Source organism: Phascolarctos cinereus, unplaced genomic scaffold (assembly GCF_003287225.1).
Source record: "Phascolarctos cinereus isolate Bilbo 61053 unplaced genomic scaffold, phaCin_HiC Scaffold_5;HRSCAF=322, whole genome shotgun sequence".
Taxonomy (NCBI): domain Eukaryota; kingdom Metazoa; phylum Chordata; class Mammalia; order Diprotodontia; family Phascolarctidae; genus Phascolarctos; species Phascolarctos cinereus.
In genome coordinates, this window is record NW_027555958.1 from 329,371,562 (window position 1) to 329,395,248 (window position 23,687).

The window sequence follows — 23,687 nt, forward strand, 5'->3', positions numbered from 1 at the left end:
AGTACATAGCTGGCTCAATAACGCTTCAAGAGGCAGAAAAACACTGTGGAAAAAAACCACTTGTTTTGGAATCAGAAGACCTGAATTCAAATCCTGCCTGTCACTTATCATCTGGGTGCTCTTGGACAAGTCATGTAATCTCTCTGCACCTCAGTTTCCACATTTGTAAAATGAAGGGTTGGAAGTGTCTATGGCCTCTAAGTTCTCTTCTAGTTCTAAATATACGTGGGAAATGGTGATAATATTTGTTTACATTTGTTTTTCCTATCCATTTCCCATTTTGTGGCACAATAGCTTGGATCTGTTCTAATCTCTCTTCATATGATCTTCTCATCTCTATCCTTTCTCCCAATTTAGTAGTGATTCTGACACTTGCATTAACAAGTTGATGGTCTACTGTAGGCAGACAGCTGATCCAGAAGTAACTTCCACATTGGTAACCAGTCACTTCTTGTCTTTCAAGATATGGTTGATTTAATTTCTTTTGTAATGTTGTATTGTGTTTGCCATGTCTGGCTCCTTCCATCTCCTCTCTTGAAGAAGATATTCATGGTGTATGAGTGTGAGTCTTCTCAGCAGTCTACAATCCTTTGGGCAGAATTTGCTTCAGTGGCATAACCATGAAGAACCAAGGGTCACCTTCATGTCATGATGAAGCATTGTGGTAATAATTTTATAAGTATAAAGTGCTATATAAATGTAAACTATTATAGCAAGAAGGGATGGGACTGAATATAATTAGTAGGTAAACCACCTTTGGTGGTCTTATTTGAGGAATGCCTCTGCTCCAAAGCATTTCTTTTAACACCTCCTATGGGCCTGACATTCCATTATTAGATGTATTCGTCTTCTGAGTGTCCTCTACTAAAATGCGTAGGCTACTAAGAAGCCTAAAGCCTTTGGGGGATTATGATAGAGAAAGGGCTTCTGGGAATGAGATACATGACAGTAGTAATAATAATAATTAGCAATGATGATAATAATAGTTCTACAGGAACAACTGACGTTTATATAGTGCTTGATCTTATCTTGTAAAGCAGGTATTATTGTGCCTAGTTTTCATGTGACGGAATTAAGGTTCAGAGAAATTAAGTAATTTGCTAATGGTTGTACAGTTTGTGTAAGAGACCCTAGGTCAGGCATGGACTAGTGAAATTATAAGAAGACAGTTGGAAGTGGGAGTAAGTAATCCCAAAATTCAAGTTGACTTGCTTCCCACTTGTACCCAGAACTTTCCCTTGAAGACCTCTGTTTTTAAAAATAAAGGATGAATAGCTGCAAGGAACTGTGGATGCAAACTCAGGGGAACTCTGTCTATTCCCTCTCTTGACATGAGTGACTTCATTTTTAAAATAGCTTCCATTTCGGTGCAAAATGAGCAGTTATCTCCATCCCTCCTCCACAACCATTCTCTGGTTTCTCAAAACATAAAATGAGAAGCTATTCTCCCTTAAGGACTATGACAGATTAGAAAACCCTGCTCTATCTTTTAGGTCAGCTGCAGTGTGGATTGACTCTATTCTACTTTTTCTCCATTATTTGTATTCAGAACTCATTTGTCTGATAGAGGAACACCGTTAACCAATGTTATCTCCCTGTCATGGCCTGTAACGTTTCTTTACCTGACCCTCCTCCAAATTATATGAGAATAACAGTACCCAGAGAAGGAGACAGTCTAGTATATACCTCCTTAGTTGACTGGATGGTAGAGTAAATTGTCATAGAATCCTTTTTGTCTGGAATATTAGGCCTTTCGGTCTTTTTCTGTAAAAGGAAAAAAAAAGCCTTTTTAGGTCATAAGGAATAAGGTGACAGTGGCATTTCCATATAGATTCAAGATCCTAGAGTGGGTAGTATGATGAAAGTGGGGGATAGTTTGAGTCAATGGGAGGTGTCATGTTCCAGACCCTAGTCTGTGTGATCTAATGGAGCTCAGAATTTCTTAAGTTTTAAATATTGTAAGCCCTTGGAGGCTTAGGAATGGAGAAGGAAATGAAATGCCTCCAACAAATAGGCCACAATGGGTCAGTAAAAGGATTGAATAGCAGAGAACAAGGAGTTTGTCTGGGAGGAAGAGAGGCAGTATGGGTATAGTGGAAAGTACATTAGATTTCTTAATCCCATTAGTTCCTTATCTTCTATGATCCTGGATCCTACTTGTTAGGGTTTTCATCCACCTCCTCAAATGAAGGTGTGTATATTTAACAAGCCTTTGTTTACCTGGTATATCCTCCCTGAAAGATGTAAGCTCCTGGAAGGCAAGGGCTATTTTTTCCATTTTGCCTTTGTTATGCTGGTACTTTGGGGCATAGTAGGTCCTTAATATTGTTGGTTTGGACTGGATTTTATCTTCTCCAGTAGGCCCTTAATGCATAACTGGTATGAGTGAATGAATGAATGAATGGATATGTACTACATGAAATCAGCACAGGTAGAACATGAGGGAGGATGAGAGGCTGAAAGGGCTGTAGTAAACTTATCCATTTTTGGGCTTTCCCTTTCCAAGTACTAGATATTCCTTCCTCTTTCCTAGGCTAGTTCAGTGTCTAGGATCAAGAGGCATTGAATTCCCTATCATTCAATTGTTCAACATTTCTATCCAGGTGAAATCTGTTTTAAAATGAATATGATTTTAGAGAGGCAGCTGTGGTGGCCATGATGTTTGATATAACAGCTTAAATCCTGCCTCCTCCTAGTTGGTGATCTTGGGAAAGGCCAACCTTTTTTGGCCTTGAGCATCTCTTTAAGACTTATATACTAAATTACAGAAAACTAGGTGAAAGGAATTTACACACTGAAGAAAACATAGCTCCTTGGTGAACATCATTTAAGCTCCTTAATTGGGAAGAAATATCACTGTTGAGTAATATAATGCCTAAAGGGTCTGTACAGAAGGACATGCTCTTCCTAAGTCCCCATATTCTCCCCTCTGGGGATACCTTCCAACTACTCTATGTGGTTTGGATAAGCGTGTTTATTTATACATTGCCCCCCTCCATTAGATTATTAGCTGCCTGAGGGGTATTTTTACCTTTCTTTGTATTCTCAGCACTTAGCACAATCCCTGGCACATATCGTTGTTGCTGTTATTCAGTTGTGTCTGATTCTTCAGAACCCCATTAGGGGTTTTTCTTGGCAAAGATATAGGAATGCTAGCCATTTCCTTCTCTAGGTCATTTTTACAGATGAGGAACTGAGGCAAACTGGGTTAAGTGACTTGCCTAAGATCACACAGCTAGTGAGCATCTGAGGCTGTATTTGAACTCATGAAGGTGACTCTTCCTGACTCCAAGCCTATGCTCTATCCACTGCACCACCTAACTGCCCTGGCACGTGGTAATTGCTTAGTAAATGCTTGCTGAACCACAAAACACTTGAAAACGAATGTTGCCAAATGATAAAGAACAATCTGGGCTCCAAAGAAGAGACTTGAGAAGACATTCCCCCCACTCCCCATCCTTCACTTCATATACAGAAGGGTGTGTGTGTGTGTGTGTGTGTGTGTGTGTGTGTGTGTGTGTGTGTATGAGGGCAGCCTGTTGATGTGGAATACTGTATATGTCGATTTTTTCCCAATGTATTGAGTGGTCTTGCTGAAGATTTTTTCTTTTCTTTTCACTTAAAATAAATTCTTTGTTATAGGGGATGTCTCTTAGAGGGGAGAAAAGTATGCAGGTGACAATCTACACGATGTAAAATAAAAATATATCAATATGAATCTATTTTTAAAATGATTCTAGGAACCGATTTTACTTAGGCAGATTGTATTCATTCATCCATTCATCAGATATTTATTAAATATATACCACAAGCATTTCATGGGTACCTCAGGTCTTTTTAGCTGGAGGCGATATCTGCTTTTCACTTTCCAGAAAATTCCCTGCAATTCCAGATACCTGGTCCCTGATAGATTCTAGAAGGAACTTCTGGTCCTGGGTGATCATAACCTAAAGATAAATGTCTGCAAGTCACAGTAGAGGGGCTGTAATTACTTAGTTTCAACTTCCGTCTAAAATAGTACTTACACATCACTGGCAACAAAAAAATAATCAATGTCCTGAGGCCCCAGAATTTCCATATAATCCCTACCGAACTAAACTTTCTAAACTTTCTGGTTGGCATTTACTGTTTGGGTTGTGGGTATCAATTCCGTAATTTCCTCATCTATAAATTGAAGGAGTTGGATTAAATGGTTTCTAAGGTCCCTTCTAGCCTTAAACCTACGATTCTATGATACTCAAGCATTTCTGCTTTCTTGGGGAAAGGGGAAAAATGTGAAATAATCTATATTGGTGGTTTCCTTTCTTTTTCTTCACAAGTGGGGGAAAGCGGTTTATTTCACAGTTGAACAAAGGGACTTGGAGACCCAGAATTTCTAGTTAAGACACTGGCACCGCAGAAAGAAAAATGACAAGCTTTTTTAAAGGGGATAGAGGAGGAGAAGCTTGGACAGTGCCCACATCTTCCAGGAAGTCATCGGAAGCTGGCTTTGAAGAGTTACAAAGATATTTGGGAACTAGGAGTCACCTGCAAGTACTTAATGAACGGGGTTAGGGCATACATGATGCAAGGCCAAGGCCATCTGCTTGCAGTGGGGGCTGTAGGCTGTTAGTGTTAGGAATATCTTTTCTCCTTCTTTTCCTCATATTGGCTCTGAGCTTCCTTATCTTCCCTATGTAAAACCTTCAAATCAGTTGGACAATAGCCCCCTGACTTTGGACTGATCATAAACCCTGACTCTTTTGTTTTCTCTCAAAAGCCATTCAATTTGATTTGGAGTAGATTGTAAGCAACTTGGAACCTTTTTTTTTTGTCTTTGGATTCTTAGGCTAGGTCAATGCATAGGACCAACTTGCCCCAAGAGGTGAATTCCCTGTCATTGGATTCTTCAAGAGTAGGCTGGATGAACATTTGCTAAGGAGGTTTTTTAAAAAGCCAACCTGTACTTGAATAAACCCCCCCCCCCCCACCTCTTTAGTATCCCCAACAAATGAACATACACTATACACTGGAAGACCTGCAATAATAGAGAAGTTGGTCACATACGAGGCATGTAATATGTGCTTGGCAGCTGGGTAGAACAGTGGATGGAACACTGGTCCTGGAGTCAGGAGGACCTGAGTCCAAATGCAGACTCAGGCACTCAGTAACTGTGTGACCCTGGGCAAGTCACTTAACCCTGATTGCCTTAGTTTTCTCATCTGTAAAATGAGCTGGAACAGGAAATGGCAAACCACTCCAGCATCTTTGCCAAGAAAACCTCAAATGAGGTCACAAAGAGTCAGTCACAATTCAACAACAACAACAACAATGTTAATTTGAATAGAAGGAGTAATTAAACATGTGTTATGTGTACTTAGCACTGTGCCAGCTATTATGGGAGACAAAAGAACCATAGATTCATGGAATATCAAAGCTGAAAAGAACCTCAGAGAGCATAGAATCTTAGGATCACCTATCTAGAAGCCTTGGAGGGACCCCAGAGGCCAACTTCTACAAGCTCTTCATTTTGTAGGAAGAAATGGAGACCTAAGGAGGTTAAATGACTTGCCTGAAGTCACACAGCTAATAAGTGGCAGGGTATGGACTTGAAGGAGAAGATGGTATCTCTGCCCTCATTGCAGTTGGGAGAAGAGACTAGTGCTTATGCAACAGTCAGGGAAATTCCAGAAGGAAGCATATTATTATGTATAAAACTGTGTGGTACAAATGAGAAACTCTATGGGAAGTCTGAGGAGGGGTCAGGGTAGGCTGCAATGGTCTCATATGACTTTGTAGTCTGATATGCATGGTCTAGGAGCCCTTGGATAATGCTTTGTTTTTCTTAGCCAGATTGGTAATATGGTTTTGGTAAGAGATAGGGCAGCAGGGCAATGTATACAGCAACAGCCCTAGAGTTAGGAGGACCTGAGTTCAAATCTGGCCTCAGAAACTTACAAGCTGTATGACCCTGGACAAATCACTTAACTCTGTTTGCCCCACTTTCCTCATCTGGAGGAGCTGGAGAAGGAAATGGCAAACCTCTTCCATATCTTTGCCAAGAAAACCCTAAATAGGGTAGTCACAGAGAGTGGGACACAAATGAAATGACTAAACAAGAGGTGTCATTTGGATCACTGAAAGGACTTACCCTGTATGGATGATTGACTTGTGCATATACTGTGTTCCCCTCAGTGGCAGCCCCTGTTGACACAAAGGGCAGGATCAGCAACATAGAGATTTCCTGACCCTGCCAACCAAATGTCCTAAACAGCCTTGAAGACTTCCTGCCCAAAGAACATTGGGTCTAGAGTCAAGAGAAACTTGGATTCAAGTCCTGGCTCTGACATGATGCTGGGCAAGTCACTTAATTTCTCTATGCCTCAGTTTCCCCATAAGTGAAACAGATGGTGATGATACTTGTACTACTTGCCTCATAGACCTATTGTGAGGAAAGGACTTTATAACCTTTAGGTGCTACATACACCATCTGTAAGTCTGACAAGGGGCATGGTGGATAGAATGCCAGCCCTGGAGTCAGAAGGACTCATCTTCCTGAGTTCAAATCTGACCTCGTACATTTACTAGCTATGTGACCCTAGGTAACTCATTTAACCCTGTTTGCCTCAGTTTCCTCATCTATAGATGAGCTGGAGAAGGAAATGGCAAACTGCTCCAGTATCTTTGACAAGAAGACCCCAAATGGGGTCAAGAAGAATCAGACATGACTGAAACAACTGAACAATAATAACACAAGTTTGATAAATGTGCCATCTATGACTTCACCCAAATTATTGATAAAAATGTTGAAGAGAACATAGCCAAAGACAGAATCTTGGCACACGTCCCTCATTTAATTTCTATCTGTTGATCTCTTAGGGTACTGTCATTCAATTCACTACAAAACCACATGAATGTTCTATCATCCAGTCTATATTTCTCCATTTTATATTCAAGGACTTTGTGAGAGACTGTCAGAAGGCTTGCAGAAATCCAAATACATTTTTTTCTCTTTAAGTTCTCATTTCTTTTTAGTTGTGAAGGCTAGACATAGACATATGGGGCCCTGAGCCGAGAATGACTAGTTCTGAGTACAGTGGAATAGGGCCCTGTGGTTCTCATGAGATGTATTTTTCCTGACATAACCAAGAATGATTTCCACACTATTACATAACTGACTCAAGGTCAGCCTGTGAGCTGTGTGACTATCATTTCCAGATCCTCCTCAAGTGACTTTCCATGTGTGACTTGTGTCCTCTAGGATAGTGGTCATGGTGAGCAGACACCAGGTGGATCTCTTTTGGTTCCATTTTAAGCATTAGGAGACAGGGTCTGTGCTTACTGACTATATTCAAATTAGAGGCAGAATATTTCCCTGTAGATTTCCATCCCTTATCCTCTCCCTTATATTTCTAAGAGCTGGTGCATTCACTGAATCTCAGAGTGGGAAGGAACTTCAGAGGTCACAAGATCATAGATTTTGAGCTGAAAGGGACCTTATGGTCCATCAAGGCCAACCCCCCTCATTTTACAGATGAGATAACTAAGGCACAGAGAGGTTGATTTTCCCAGGGTCAAACAACTAGTAAGTGTTTGAGGTAGGATTTGTACCCATGTCTCCCTGACTCCACATCCAGGTCTCTATCTACTACACTGCAGATCATTTAGTCCTATTTATACCTGAATAAAAAAAGTCCTTTATAGCCTCTCCAACAAATGGTCCTCAGCCTATACTTGAAGATTTTAAACGATAGCAAATTTATCACCTCTTGAGGCAGCCAATTCCAATTTTGGACAGCTTTCTTCCTCTATTTGAGGCTCTGAAATGCATTGTGAGTCCTTTTGTGAGAGGCTGTGATCCTGGACCAGCTATGTCCTTCAGTTTACTTCTGAGGCAGGGATGGAGTCACTATACAGCAGCCCAAGGTTTGGTACCATGCATTCCATGCTGCTTCAGAAATGCAAGGACCATGTGTTCTCAGAGTACTGATATCCTGGACCTTCTTCCTGTGCTGAATCCTTGGAGGGATGGAAGAAGAAAAGGACTCTAGAAGCATCCCCCAGCATTCCTATTATGGGTTGGCTATGCCATCAGTGATCATTGGCCAACTAATGACATTTTAATGACCAATTAAAGATATTGCAGTATCAGAGAATGGCAGAGTTGGAAAGAACTTCTCTTAAGGCCTTAAGTTTCATCATTAGCAGAGTAGAAAGGATAAATCTGCTCCTATTTGGGAGTATGTGACTGAAGAGAGACCATTCCATTTTTTGGGGGAGGGATCCAGACTTGGATGGAACTCCCAGGGTGGAATCTCTGTACCATAGCAGATCAGCAATTGGACTGTATTTTATACCCTTAGTTGTCTGAAGACACCAAGAAGTTAAATTAGTTGCCCTTGATCACATGACTAATAAGTGTTAGAGGAAGGACTTAAAAGTAGGTCTTCTTAACAGCAAAACTCTGTCCCCTGCCATCAGTAACACTGTCTAATAGGGCCCTTGGTACCATGATCTCATGTCCCCCTACCTACAAAGTGCCTCCTTCTGCCTCTTTCATTCCCTTTCTCCACTGTGCAGCAATCCAGTAGTTCCTCCTAACAGTGTTAATTCAGGTAACTCAGAATCTGGAAACTTACCCTGTTGCTGAACATTGTTGGGAGAGTATTGGATGAAACCTAAAAAGATAAACCCAGAGACTGAAAAAGATGATGGTAATGGAGAAAGAAGCCATTACCCCTCCTTTTCCCATTCCAGTATCTCCTGAAGAGGGTGGGGAGGAAGGCAGGGGTGGAAAGGTGGGACAGATTGTGCTGGACAATAAAGTCTCACATGTAATGAAGAGTCTGTCCAAGGGAAAGAAAGGAGGATGGTTCCAGGTGCAGGGCTCCAATTTTCAGTAGGATATTACCACATAAAGTCACTGTGTGTCCCAGAAACTATCTGAACAGAGTAGTCAACTTATGGATTTACTCTGTGACCCATTCAGAGTGATGTCTGGGGACAGAGGTCCCAATACTGGCCCCCAAATCAGAGTGATGGGCTTCACAGAGCAAAGAGATTTGGGGATAATGAGAAAAGGAATGTATAGGCAGTCTATATATAATCACTGCAATCCTGGAGTATTAGGGAAACCAATTAGTAATACAGGTTACAGAAACTTCTTTTTCAAGGAAATCTCACCTTGTCTTTTTTTCTTCCAAAAAATACTCCCAACCATGATGGCTACACACAGCACAACCGCAATTACAATTCCTACGATCAGCATAACATAATTCCTAGATGATGCTCCTTGAAGATTTGGAAAGGAAAAGATAATGAGTGGTGCTGGGGACACAGGGAATTTCCTCCCTCTTAATCTGGCCATCCTTTTGACTGAGCAGGATACAATAGGATGAGTAGGAACCACATTTCAGGAAGGCTAACCTGGTGGTCCCTGGGCAGAGCAGGGAGAAGAGTTGGCTCTCCTGAGATCCTTGTCTTTGATTTCTGTGTGCTGAAAAGATATGGGTATGTGGAGGTTGGGGGAAGGATATTGGGGGTAGAGTTTGAAAGTTCCAGAGGCAGAAGCACAGAACCCTGGCATGTTTTTGGTCTTAAGAGAAGTTCTGTTGGGTTCTGTGCTCTGGGAGCTCTGGTAAGCAGTATGGGGCAGTAGAAAGAATATTAGATTTAGAGTCAGGAGACTTGAATTCAAAGCCTAATCTTCCACTTCCCATGTATATGACCCCAGGCAAAGCATTTAACTTCTCTGGGTTTTGGTTTGCTCAGCTGTAGAAAGAAGTGTGTGTGTGTGTGTGTGTGTGTGTGTGTGTGTGTGTGTGAGAGAGAGAGAGAGAGAGAGACAGAGAGAGAGAGAGAGAGACGAGAGAGAGAGAGAGACAGAGAGAGAGAGAGAGAGAGAGAGAGAGAGAGACAGACAGAGACAGAGAGAGGCAGAGAGAGAAAAAAAAGAAAGAGGAGAGAGGTTTGAGGTTGAACTGGATGATCTCTGAGATTGTCTCTGTAGCTAAATCCTATGTTGCTATGCAAGGCACTTTCTTGAAGGACAGAATTGAGAAAGAGGTCAGTCTGTTTCCTGGAGCTGTGCAGGGCTTCTCCTGAGACTCCTGGAGAGACAGGGAGGATTACCTGTACAGAGTCCTGAAGAAGGGATTGGCTGGGACCTCTGACTGCTGATGGGATTTGTGACTCTGCAGATAAAGTTTGGTTCACTTTCCCCAGGTCTCCAGGAGACTGTGAGGTTGGGTCCCTCATAGGCAGTGTCTTCCTCTCCATCTTTCAGGGATATCCAGTTGTAAGTCACATTTTTCCCCTCCTTTTCCAGGGAGCACAGCAGAATGACATTACAGGTACCATTCTCAGGCCCTGTAAAGTTTACTGTGATTTGGGGTTTTCTCAGTTCCTCTGTGTGAGTAGAAAAGACATGAAATTGAGGAAAAATAGCTTAGCTCCCTATAATAAACAATTCCATTGCATTGCATAAGTATTCTTACTGATTCCTTTGGTGTAAGCTGCAGCCTGTGAAGGCTCTATGAATGACTATAAATGGTAAGGTAGGTTTAGGAATTCATGACCATGGGGCCTGAGAGTTTGCTGAAACCATTTCTTACCAAGGAGTGGTACTGGCAGAGGGACCTGGAGGTATGATTAGAGTAACTAGAAGAAAAAAGGCAGGAGGAGGATGAAGAGGAAGATTGAGGCGAGGATAGTTTGATGTGAAAGTGGAGACTTTTACAGAGACTAGGCTTAGAGACTAGGGAGGGCCATCACTGGGAAATTTTACATTTGGGCTGGCACCACAAACCATGGTTAGAGCTAGCAGCACGGAAGGCGACCTCAGCTGGAAAGGGTGGGGCTGGGGAAGAGTCAGAAACTATTAAGAGGAGAAAATGGAGTGGGAGAGTGGGGAAGAAAGAAACCTTGGGATACCCCAAGAGGGGGCTTCTTTTGCCCTCCACCAAGGAAACAGACCATTTGGTAACCTATTTTGACCAATTGTGCTTGATAGCTGCTAGTGTCAGTTAATTCCCCCCCCCCCAAAGAAAAAGTCACAAACCCAAAACCTCACTTATTATTATTGTTTTTTATCTCCGTCATTTTTAGATATGCTGTACTGGTTAGTGCTACATAGCTAAATCCCTCCTCCCAACTCAACTCTTAGCAGAAAAAAAGTTAAACAAAAATTGATAAAGTGATCACCTCCAAGAATTTTGCAATATTCCATTCTCATAGTCCCCTTATTGTAGGCTAAGAGAAAGGAGTTATGGTTTATTGTGTGTTCTCTACCTAGGTATTAGTCTTTACAATTAAACAGTTCCCCCCACCCTGTCCCTTCAGCGTTCTCTTTTGTTATCATTAGAGCAGCAGTGTATATTGTTATTTTTGTGTGTGTGTGTGTATTGCTATACTTATGTCATTATTCTCCTTAAATGGTCTTTCTTTTAAACTGCCTTATTTCTATGCACTACTCTCCTTCAATTCTTCCAGGCTTTAACTCACTTTCAACAAGGTAAAATTCGGATTCAGTCAAAAGGCCACACTTAAGGATTTAGAAGGCCACATGTGGTCTTAAGGCTGTAGGTTCCCTACCTCTGACCTAGATGTTTATATAAGCCTGTTTTAGGCTTTTTCAGATGGTACTAGTTGTCCTGAGTGGTCCCTTCCAACTCTGCAATTGTATGATTTTCTCCTAAACCAGGCAAAGCTGGGCTCTGAATCTAATGTCTGTGTTTATTGATCTGAACTTAGTTTATTTCCTGATAAATCCTGTGGTAAAACAGTTTCTGCTGTATGTAAGATAATGATTCAAATGTGTGTTACTGTTCTAACTACTTATTACAAGCATGGAGGAGGGCTGTATTTTTGAGTCTGAAGTCACAGGAAGGCATCTCCTTCCTTAAGATTTGACCAGGAGGTCAGGCTGTCACACTTGCTGATGGAGCAGAGTATAGCATGATAGTGATATCCTTTGAAGACGACTGCCCATTTGCCTTCTCTCTTGTATAGGAGAGCTCCACCTACTTTCCATACCTCACAAGCCTGGTGACCATTCCCCCACACGTAGCCCCCTAGATATGCTTCATTGTATGTCTTCTCAGCACTCATCATTCCTCCTTTTCTTTATCCTTGGACAGAGACTAAATAAACTTCCCTAGTTGGAAGTCATGCTGAACCTTCTCTTTATTCTTACTTCTTTTCTTTTAAAACATTGATATATTTGTTTTATATCACCTTCATTTCCAAATAGATCCTTCTCACTCCCCAGAAAGCCCTCTATTATATTAAATTTAAAAAAAGAAAGAGAAAAAAAGACAGCTAACCAATGCATTAACCATGTGAGAGTATATGCAATGTTCTATACCCATAGTCTCCCACCTCTGCAAAGAAGGTGAGGGAGAGTGAAGCACATGGATTTCAAAGTAATAGTAAGAGACTAATCTTCTCTTTAGTCTTAAAGTTCATGCACAGGGAAGTCTGGGTTGATTCCTGCTCTAACACATACAGGTTCTTTGACCCTAGTCAAAACACTTAACCTCTCAGTGCTCTCTAGTCCGCTCTCTAAGACCATACATTATATAACAGGTACCAATACAGCGTTTCCTTGCAAGGATTTTCTGATACCATTGAAATTACAAATCTAGCTAAAAGAAAAAGTTCATATGTAGTTAAGCTTGTGACTTACCATAAATATGTAGGAAGTACTCTTGAATTAAGGTTTCAGATTGGCCTTGACTCTCTATGGTTATTTGCCCTTTGTAGTAATTTTCATCTTCTGTTGTCAAATTGTTGATTTGCAAAGAGTAGTTTGACTCTCTGAAGATTTTCAGTCGACCATAGTACTTGGAATCAGTAATTATTATGTGGGAGTTTTGTTCGTTTACATCGACAGTGGCAAGAGAGTTGTGAGAAAGCCAGACAATAGTTCGAATCTTGTCTGATGAGATCTTCAAGGGAAGAATGACTGACTTCCCCACGGTCCCTATCACCGTCAATGGGACTTTGCTGTCTGTGGAGACGGCTTCTTCTGCAGACAGACACAGTAGAAAAACTACAATGGTGGTCTACTTCCCATTCCCTTTTCCATTTCCCTCTAAACACTCTAGCTTATGGAAGTGATGGTCAGAAATAGTTTTGGGGTGCAGAGTTTTGTTTTTGTTTTGGTGCCAACAATAGTAGAAACCCCCATCTCAACTTTAAATAAATAAACCTGGCCAAGGTCCTTACTTGGCTCATTTGTCTGTCTCTCAGTTTCCTCTTCCACCTTGATCTGCAGCCACCATGTCATTTAATTTTTAAAAAGAATAACTAGAATTTATGTAATACTTTAAGGTTTGTAAAGCACTTTACATATGGTATATCATTTGATCCTCCTAAGCTAGGGAAGTAGATGTTATTATTATCCCCATTTTATCAATGTGAAAACTGAAGCAGAGAGAAGGTAAGTGGCTTGCCCAGAATGATGCAGCTAGTTAAGTGTCTGAGGCAGTATTTGAACCCAGATCTTGCCAGCCAAGTTCAGTGTTCTTTGCACCGGGCTACTTAGATACCACAGGCTTATTGCATCTTGTTCATCTCCTTTTTGATTCTTTGGGAACGAGGTGATATTGGGGCAAGAACCACATTACCCACTTGGAAGCAGCCTCATGGAACAGAGATGACTTCTGCTTCAATTCAATTTAATAACAATTTATTGAGCATTATGCTGGAGGCTGTGGGGAGCACAGAAGGCAAAGTCCTTAGACCTCAAGCTGAGGCTAGAAGAATAACAAACATGAAACAAGTAGAAAACAATTGTAAGGCAATATCTCAGTCGGTGTGTTATAATATGATAGAAACATAAATATTGATGGAATCTGAAGTAAAGTTTGTTGTGGCCTGTGATTAGTCACAGAAGGCTTCACGGGGTAGATGAATTTTGCGCTGTCCTAAAGGAAAATAAAGGATTGGTGCTGGGCAAGAGGAAAGAGGAGGAAATTCACCATGATCCTCTACTTCCTCCAACCACTTGGTATTTTCTTAGCATAAAGTAGGGCTTTTTCATTGAAGCACCTTAAGACAGGCACTCAAGGCCTTGGAAAGCCCGGAGGTGAAACCTGAAGGCTAAGCAGCGGTAAGAGTGTAGAGGATAGTTTGGAGGAAGTTTTCTTTTTCTGTCACAAAATGTTCCATAGCCATTATTTCATTCATTCATTCCCCAGGATTCTGAAATTCCAGATAGTTAGATGCTTTTCCTTTATTCCTATCCTTTTAATCCATTTACCCATATTCTCTGGCTGGTAGAAGCTGGAGGGACTTGTTACCAGAGGAATTTGTTACATAGCACCTGCTATGTGCCAGGAATGGTGTTAAGCACTATCACTGGGGTGTGCAAAGAAAGGCAAAAGACAATCCCTGCTCTCAAGGAGCTCACAGTCTAATGGGGGAGACAATGTGCAAAAAACTATGTACAAACTAACTATACACAAGATACCATGGAGATAATTAACAGAGGGAAGGCACTAGGTTAAGGGGGATCTACAAAGGCTTCCAGAAGGTGGGATTTTAGCTGAGGACTTGAAGGAAGCCAGGGAAGCCAGGAGGTAGAGATGAGTAGGGAGTCAGCCAGTGAAGGTCCCTAGAGCCAGGAGATAGAGCATCTTGTCTGAGGAGTAGGCAAGGACGCCAGAGTTAAGTGACTTGCTCAGGATCATACAAGCAGTAGAAAAAACACAAGTAATAAGAAACAGGATCAGGATTAAATCACAGGCCTTCTGATACTGTATACAGCAATCTATGTTGCACTGATAAGGTCTCTAGGCCTGACTCAACCATTTGAGGATATGCTTTGAAGATACCTCTTGAAGAGTTTTATTTGGCATCTAGGGATTTCCCAAGAGTGGCCTATTCTTAACTCAGCCTTTTTGGGGCTGGTTGGTAGGCATAGAAAAGCAGGTGGGTAGGACTGCGAGTCTTCTGTATCTTCCAGTCCTGTGTCCCAGACTTCCAGTGTAGAAACCTACCTCCTTGCCTGCTCCAGCAACATGAAACTCACAGAACCCTCTCAAATCAAGAAAGCTTCTCCAAGACAAAAGGGTCTTTTTCATATTGGGAAAACTCGATTTCAGGAGAGGAGAGGGTAAACAGGAACAGAAGATGCTAATAACCAAAAAGCTCCAGTTTACACAGTGTTTTTGATGAAAAGAACCTCTTTATCCATTATCTCAGGTCATCCATCCATCCATCCATCCATCCATCCATCCATCCATCCATCCATCCTTTTATTCACACACTGAGAAGCAGAATGGCTTAATCTATATAGAGCCAGTCTTGGAGCTAGGAAGAACTGAGTTTGCCATTCTTTGGATACACACTGGTTGGGTTACTCTGGGCAAGTCATTCAACCTTTTAGTGCTCTAGGCAACTCTATAAAACCATAAATTGGAGAGGAGGTGTCTATCTGCTTTGGTATAGGGAATTTCCTTGTCTAGTAGTTCCCTACATCATAGAAATAAAAAATTCAGTCCCTATCCTGATTTAATTCATTAATTTTCTGCTATACATAAGGCACTGAGACAGATACAAACATAAAAGATAATGCCTTTGCCATTGAGGAGCTTATAATCAAGGTGATAACATATAGACACAGATATAGTACAAATAGCATATAAGTCCATAATAGGAGGACAAAGGGTTATAAGAGGAGCTGAGGGAGTGGTCCCCTCAAGCTAGGGGAATAGGAGAAGGCTTTACAGAAGAGATGGTTTTTGAGTTGGGCTTTGAAGGACAAGTAGACTTGGGCTTTCCAGATATGGGGAACAGTGTGAACAAAAATAAAGAGGAAAGATAGCATACGATGTATAATTGGAGGAGAAGAAAGCCATGTAACTGAGGGAATCAAGGGAGGTTTCACAGAGTTGATGGAATCTGAGCTAATCTTTGAAGGAAGCTAAAGAGATCAAAACAAGGAAGCAGTACATTCTAGACATGAGATACACTTTATGAAATGCATAGAAGCTGGAAAAGGAATGTTTAGGGAAGATTCAGTAGTTCAGTTTGGCTGGAATACAAATTTTGTAAAATTGTAAATATAAATTTGTAAATTATTTCACAAAATATATGTAAACTAAAATTTTGCTTATTATTGTAAAGTAATGTGAAATAAGTTTGGACAGGTAGGTTGAAGCTAGATGTGCAAGACCTTGAATACTTGGCTAAGAAATTTATATTTTATTCTAGAGGAAATAGGAAGTCAGTGAAGATCTTTCATCAAGGCTATGATGTAGTCAGACCAGTCTTAGGAGTATTATTTTGATAGCTGTGTGAAAAATCAACAATAGAATAAATAGGGATTAGCAATTGATTGGTATATCTCCCAGGACAGAGGGGAATCTGGGGTATTTTGAGATTGCAAGCATAGGTGACTGGGAGAACAATAAAGCCATTGACAGAGATGAAGAACTCAGGATAAGCAACAAGTTTAGAGGGACAGATAATGGGTTAATTTTCAAACTTGTTGAACTTAAGGTACCAATGTGACATACTCGTGTGGACATGTCCAGGAGGCAATTTAGAATTTAGGGGAGTTCAGGTGAAGGATCAGTGTTAGAGAGGTAGACTAAGAAAACTTTACCATAGCGGTGATATTGAAATGTGGGAGTGGATGAGATCATCAAGGGAGAGGATGTAGGATAGAGAGGTAGGAGGAGAACTAGGAAGTCAAGAGAATAGAGAACATTTAGGAGGAGTATGTGATTGACCTCATGGAATACAGCAGATTGGTCTAGGAGGATGACAACTGAGTAAGGACAAACTGATTGATAGTAAGGTAAAGTATCAGGGATAGTCATGGGTCAAACCAGATCTTTCCCTCTTCCTTTTAGTATTTTAATTTTTTTGGTTGCTCTTTGTCTCCTCATGTAATAGCAGCACTCGAAGATCCCAAAGTATAGATTTGGGAATGGATTCAATAGTCAATACCTTGTATCTTCCACCAAATGAAATGCTAGAACATCCAGGCAAAATCACAAAGTGGTGAAACTCAATAACATATGTCAGAGAGAGACGAAAGCTAAGAAGGCATTTTTTAATCTGCTAGCTTCCCATCAACTGGATGTAACCGTTGTACTTCACTAGAGTTTGGTTGGTCCTGCAGTTGGGAACATTATAGACTGGATAAGAATATCTTTCACGTAATGAAGCTCTGAGGAAATCAGCAACTGTGTTCTTAGCCCCACAATCCATGGCCTGGTCATTGGTGATTTCAAATATCTCTCAATAAATTAGGTTCCAGATATGTAGGTTTTATGTGTAAGCTGTCTTTGCCATTTCTCTGGTATGCTGACAGATTTGTCACATTTAGAATGCATTTACTACCACATGGTAAGATACAGAGAGGGCAGACTTCACTTCTCCAGTTTCTGAAAGTTAATTCCTCAAACCTGCAATACCATGAAATAGTCATCTAGTTTTTGCTTCAAGATTTCCAGTAAGAGGGAATCTATTCTCTCCTTATATCCAGCTCAAATTGATCTCTTTGAAACTCCTACCCATTGCTTCCAAATCTAGCCTCTTGGGCTAATATTCTAATGCCTCTACCAAATAACAATCTTCAAATAAGGACCAAATCCATCTAGCATGTTTTCTCTTCCACATGTTAAATACCTTCATTTCTGTCAACCAATTCTCATATAGCACCTTCTGAGAGTATGGGAGTGGGAGCTGGGGAGGTATTTAGAGAGAAGGTGAAGTTTTGGAAATGGTGTTGTAGGGAGTGGGAAATGGAGGTGATAGGTAAAAGGTTTGCGTAGAAACAGTAAAGGTTCAGCTGAAGCTACACAGCATAAATCTATAATGGTGAGAATTAGCTCAGCATTGTGATTTTCTTTAGCAATGCTCTGGGACCAGAAGCAAAGAAAGTAGACAGTGGTTTGTGGTCCAGGGCTGAATATCCACAGGCAAAACAACATAATGGCAGAGTAGGTGGCAGTAATGTTGTCTTTGAAATAGTCAACCACGGTCTGCAGGTTGTATAGGAAGGTAAGAGAAACCAGAACTAGAGGATATGGATTGAAAGAATAAAGATGTCAGGGTCCAATAAAAATGAAGAATAGGTCAAAAGGACTGGGAAGGGACCAGGACAAGAAAGTGATGAAATGGGGAGATTTGTGTTACTATTTATATGTGCTCATCATAGCAACTCTGTAGGGCAGGGTAGACACCACTGTCTCCAAACCAGAGATCCATTGATAGTCTCTCTGGAACCTTTGGCTATCATCTTTAGGCATAATGTCACCACTCCCCATAGCTAGAGATTGTAGACCAGTCATGTGCCTTTTGGATCACTGCGTCCCCACATATGACTCAGATACAGGCAGGAGCTGAAGGAAGTTAAAGCTCATCTACTATGGTAGACCAGTGTTGTTTTGGAGCTGACCAGTAGCCTGTTACCCTAAGAGATGACTATTTTATTCTATCCTATTCTATCCTATTCTATCCTATCCTATTCTATTCTATTCTATTCTATTCTATTCTATTCTATTCTATTCTATTCTATTCTATTCTATTCTATTCTATTCTATTCTATTCTATTCTTATTTGATACAACACATTTATTAAATACATTCTATGTGCAGGGTGCTAAGAATACAGAGATGAAAAATGATAGCACTTAGGTCAAAGAGCTTACAGTCTAATAGGGGGAGTACATGTGTAAACAGATAAACATGATACCATGTAGAGGAGAGATCCAGAAAAAATGCTCTAAGAAAGTTGAAGGAGGGAGGGAGCCCATTCAAATGGGCAGAATCAGGGATGGCAGTATTCTAAACACCTAATTAGCCAAGTAAAAACCACCCTAACTCCCAGCATATCTGTTCTGAATTTTCTCTTAAGCTGTCTCCTTTCCTGATCCCTCTGATGGGCTCCTCTTGTTTAAAAAAAAAAAACAAAAACAAAACACAGAATCAAATGAATTAAAATGGCAAAAAGGAAGCCCATGATCGACTAGATTGGCTCAACCAGAGTTGGGTGAGGGGAAAACCTCAAGTTGTCACTTTGAAGTCATGAAACAGCACACACTTAAAAGTCAGTTGACAAGCTGAGCTTCTGGAGGTTGAAGCCTGTCAGAGTCAAACAATCGTCTCTGGAGAGCTGATGGGACATACCAGAATCCCTGAATCTCAAGGTTGGCAGAGAACTCAGGAGCCACATAATCCAGTCCCAACCTGAACAGAGTTCTCCCACAGCATACCTGACAAGTTGTCTTTCAGCCTTTGCTTAAAGACCTTTAGAGAACAGAGGACAACAATAAAGTCAAAACAGTCACAGGCAAAGCCTCAAATTGTGAATTGGAACAAGCTCAACAAGAATTCCTGGAAGCACTAAACAGTCATTTTCAAAATCAAATAAGATTGGTAGATGAAAAAATAGGTAAGGAAATGAAAGCAAAAGAAGAAAATTATGAAGAAAAAATAGCTTGGTAAAAGAGACACAAAAATACCAGGATGTTCATTATCACAACTATTATTCACTATTGTACTAGAATTGCTAGCTATAGCAATAGGACAAGAAAAAGAAATTGAAGAAATAAAAACAGGCAATGAGGAAATAAAACTATAACTCTTTGCAGATGATATGGTGTTATACTTTAGAAAACCCTAGACAATCATCTAAAAAGTTAGTTGAAACAACTAACAACTTCAGCAAAGTCACAAGATATAAAAGAAACCCACAAAATCATCAGCATTTCTGTATATTACCAACAAAACCCAACAGCAAGAAATGGAAAGAGGCGTTCCATATAAAATAACTGTAGACAATATAAAATACTTGGGAGTCTACATGCAAAGACAAACCTAGGAACTATATGAATGCAATTACAAAACAATTTCCACACAAATAAAGATAGGTCTAAACAATTAGAGAAATATTAATTGTTTATGAGTAGGTCAAGCCAATATAATAAAAATGACAATTATACCTAAGTTGATTTATTTATTCAGTGCCATATTAATCAAACTAACAAAGAATTATTTTATAGAGCTAGAAAAAATAATAACAGTACATCTGGAAGACAAAAAATGGCACAAATATCCAAGGAATTAATAAAGGTGAAGAAAGGTGGGCTAGCATTTCTATATTTCAACTATGTTATGAAGTGATAGTCCTCCAAACAATGTGGTACTGGCTAAGAAACAAAGTGGTGGATCAGTGGAATAGATTAGGTGCACAATACACGTAGTAAATGATCACAGAAATCTAGTGTTTGAAAAATCCAAAGATCCAAGCTTTTGGGGGGTAAAAAACCCAATATTTGACAAAAATTGTTGGGAAAACCAGAAACCACTTTGACAAAAACTAGGCTTAGACCAACATTCACATTATATACCAAGATAAGGTCAAAATGGAACAATAATTTAGACATAAAGGTGATATAAGTAAATTAGGAGAGCATTGAAAAAATGTACCTGTCAGATCTATGGATGAGCAAAAAAATTTATGACCAAAGAAGAGATAAAGAGGATTACTAGAAGTAAAATAAATAATTTTGATTTATGAAATTCAGAAGTTTTTGCACAAATAAAATTAATGCAGCCAAAATTAGAAGGAAAACAGAAAAGTAAGAAAACATATTTATAGGGTTTCTCTGATAAAGGCATCATTTCTCAAATATATAGGGAGTTGAGCCAAATTTATAAAAATAAGAGCCATTCCCCAGTTGATAAATGATCAAAGGATATGAACAAACAGTTTTCAGAAGAAGAAATCAAAGGTATCAACAGATACGTGAAAAAAGGCTCTAAGTCACTACTGATTAGAGAAATGTGAATTAAAGTAACTTAAATACCACCTCACACCTATGAGACTGTCTAAAATAACACAAAAGGAAAATGACAAATGCTGGAGGGGATGTGGGAAAATTGGGACACTAATTCACTACTGGTGGAGTTGTGAACTAGTTTCAACCATTTTGGAGAACAATTTGAAACTGCTCACAAAGAGCTGTAACACTGTGCATACTTTTTGACCCAGCAACATAATTACTAGATCTATATCCCAAAGAGATCAAAGGAAAGAGAAAAGGACCTATTTATACAAAATTATTTGTAGCAGCTCTTTTTGTGGTGGCAAAGATTTGGAAATTGAGGGTATGCCCATGAATGGGGGAATGGCTGAACAAGCTGTGGTATGTGATTGTGATGGAATACTATTGTGCTATAAGAAATGAAAGTAGAATGGTCTCAGAAAATCCTGGGAAGACTTATATGAACTGATGCAAAATGAAGTGAAGAGAACCAGAAGAACAGTATACACAGAAACAACAATGTTGTAAGGATGATCAACTGTGAAAAACTTAGGTATTCTGATCACGACAAAGATCCAAGATAATTCCAAAGAACCCGTGATGAAAGATACTATCCATCTCCAGAAAGGAACTGATGAACTCTGAATTCAGAATGAGGAGTAGCATACTTTTTCATTTTCTTTATTTTTATTGTTTTATTTTGTTTGTGTTTTCATTTGCAATATGACTAATATGGAAAATATTTTGCATGACTTCACATGTATAATTGATATCAAATTGCTTGCCTTCTGAAAGAAGGGGGAAGGGCAGGAGGGGAGGAAAGAATTTAAAACTCAAAATTTCTAAAAATGAATGTTAAAATTTTTTACATATAACTAGGAAGTATTTAATGGAATAAATAAAAATAATTTAAAAAAAGTATGCAAAATATAAATGGGATTGAGGATTCATTATTTAACAAATCTGCTTAGGAAAATTGAACAGCAATTTGGTGGAAAAAGCATTTAGATCCACATCTTACACTTACACTATATACCCTAAAGAATTCCAGATGGATGATAGACAACTATAAAACATATGGAAGAAAATAGAATAAAATGCTTATTTCATTTGTGGATGTGAAATGATTTTTTCAATTAAATAAATGGAAGGAATTATTAATGACAAGAGAGATTTGCTTGACTATATTAAAATAAACATTTTCTGTGCGACAAAAGACATTGTAATTAACAAAAATAAAAATAAATTGTGAAAAGCATTTATAGGAAAACACGGCAGATAATAACACATCTAAAATATATTAGTATTTATTAAGAGTCAGAGAGATAGGGGGTAGAGCCAAAATGGTGGAGAAAAGCCAGGGACTCACCTAAGCTGTCCTCTAAACCCCATATGAACACCTTGAAATAGTGCCCTAAAACAAATTCTGAAGCAGCAGAACCCACAAAAAGATGGGGTGAAATAATTTTCCAGTTGAAGACAAGTTAGAAGGTCTGTAGGAAAGGTCTGTCACACTGGGATGGGAGTGGAACACAGTTCAATGCAGGCCATGCTAGTGCAGACTGGGCTCCAGCAAACCAGGAGCGGTCTTTGGGAGTGATTGAATCAGTGGCAGTAACTCCTTCCAGAACTTCCATCCCACAGATTGTAAGGGTATTAAATAACTGGTCAAGAAATAGGCTGGAGAAATGAGCAAACCTCAGAAAAAATTCTGAATACGGAAAGTTATTATGGTAACAAGTAAGATCAAAACACACACTTAGTAGAAGACAACAAAGTCAAAGTTCCTACATCCAAAGCCTCGAAGAAAAATATGAATTGGCATCAAGCCATGGAAGAGATCAAAAAGGATTTTGAAAATCAAGTAAGAGAGGTAGAGGAAAAATTGGGAAGAGAAATGAAAGTAATGCAAGAAAAATCATGAAAAAAGAGTCTTGGTAAAGAAGGCACAGAAAAATACTGAAGAAAATAACGCCTTAAAAAACAGAAAAAACCAAATGATAAAGTAGAAAAATCCAGTGAGGAAAAGAATGCCTTGAAAAGCAGAATTGACTAAATGGAAAAAGATACACAAAAATTCAATGAAGAGAAGAACTCATTAAAAAGTAGAATAGGCCAAATGGAAAAGGAGGTACAAAAGCTCACTGAAGAAAATAATTCCTTAAAAATTAGAATTGAGCAAGTGGAAACTAATGACTTTATGAGACATCAAGAAACCATAAAACAAACAAAAAGAATGAAAAAAAATAGAAGACAATGTGAAATATCTCCTTGGAAAAAGAACTGACTTGGAAAATAGATCCAGGAGAGATAATTTAAAAATTATTGGACTTCCTGAAAGCCATGATGAAAAAAAGAGCCTAGAAATTATCTTTAAAAAAATTATCAAGGGGCAGCTAAGTGGCACAGTGGACAGAGCACTGGCCATGCAGTCAGGAGGACCTGAGTTCAAATCCAGCCTCAGACCAAACACTTGACACTTATTAGCTGTTTAACCCCAATTGCCTAAAAATAATAATAATAAAAAATTATCAAGGAAAACTGCCCTGGTATTTTAGAGCCAGAAGGTAAAATAGAAGCTGAAAGAATCCACCAATCACGTACTGAAAGAGATCCCAAAATGAAAACTGCCAGAAATATTATAGCCAAATCCTAGAGCTTCCAAGTTAAGGAGAAACTATTGCAAGCAGTCAGAAGGAAACAATTCAAGTATCATGATGTCACAGTCAGGATAACACAAGATTTAGCACCTTCTACATTAAGGGATCAGAGAGCTTTGAATGTTATATTCCAGAGGGCAAAGGACCTAGGATTACAATCAAGAATCACACACTTAGCAAAACTGAGTATAATCCATGAGGAGAAAAATGGATATTCAATGAAATAGAGGATTTTCAAGCTTTCCTGATTAAAAGACCAGAGC

At 39.5% G+C, this 23,687-nt stretch overlaps 1 protein-coding gene across 18 annotated transcripts in view; it reads right to left on the minus strand.

Moving 5' to 3' along the window:
• Positions 1 to 23,687, minus strand: part of LOC110203110 (SLAM family member 9-like) — a 75,913-nt gene that overhangs the window by 43,702 nt on the left and 8,524 nt on the right. For 7 of the 18 annotated variants that reach the window (XM_078156203.1, XM_078156204.1, XM_078156195.1 and 4 more), the window contains exons 2-7: positions 12,665 to 13,030; positions 10,111 to 10,386; positions 9,163 to 9,270; positions 8,619 to 8,657; positions 6,131 to 6,183; positions 1,687 to 1,764 (exon numbers count right to left, since the gene is read on the minus strand). In XM_078156203.1, the coding sequence (XP_078012329.1) occupies positions 1,687 to 1,764; positions 6,131 to 6,183; positions 8,619 to 8,657; positions 9,163 to 9,270; positions 10,111 to 10,386; positions 12,665 to 13,030 (920 nt within the window). Of the gene's footprint in view, positions 1 to 1,685; positions 1,765 to 3,826; positions 3,962 to 6,130; positions 6,184 to 8,618; positions 8,658 to 9,162; positions 9,271 to 10,110; positions 10,387 to 12,664; positions 13,031 to 23,687 lie in introns of those variants that run through there. The other 11 variants (XM_078156207.1, XM_078156206.1, XM_078156209.1 and 8 more) reach the window with 8 other exon arrangements.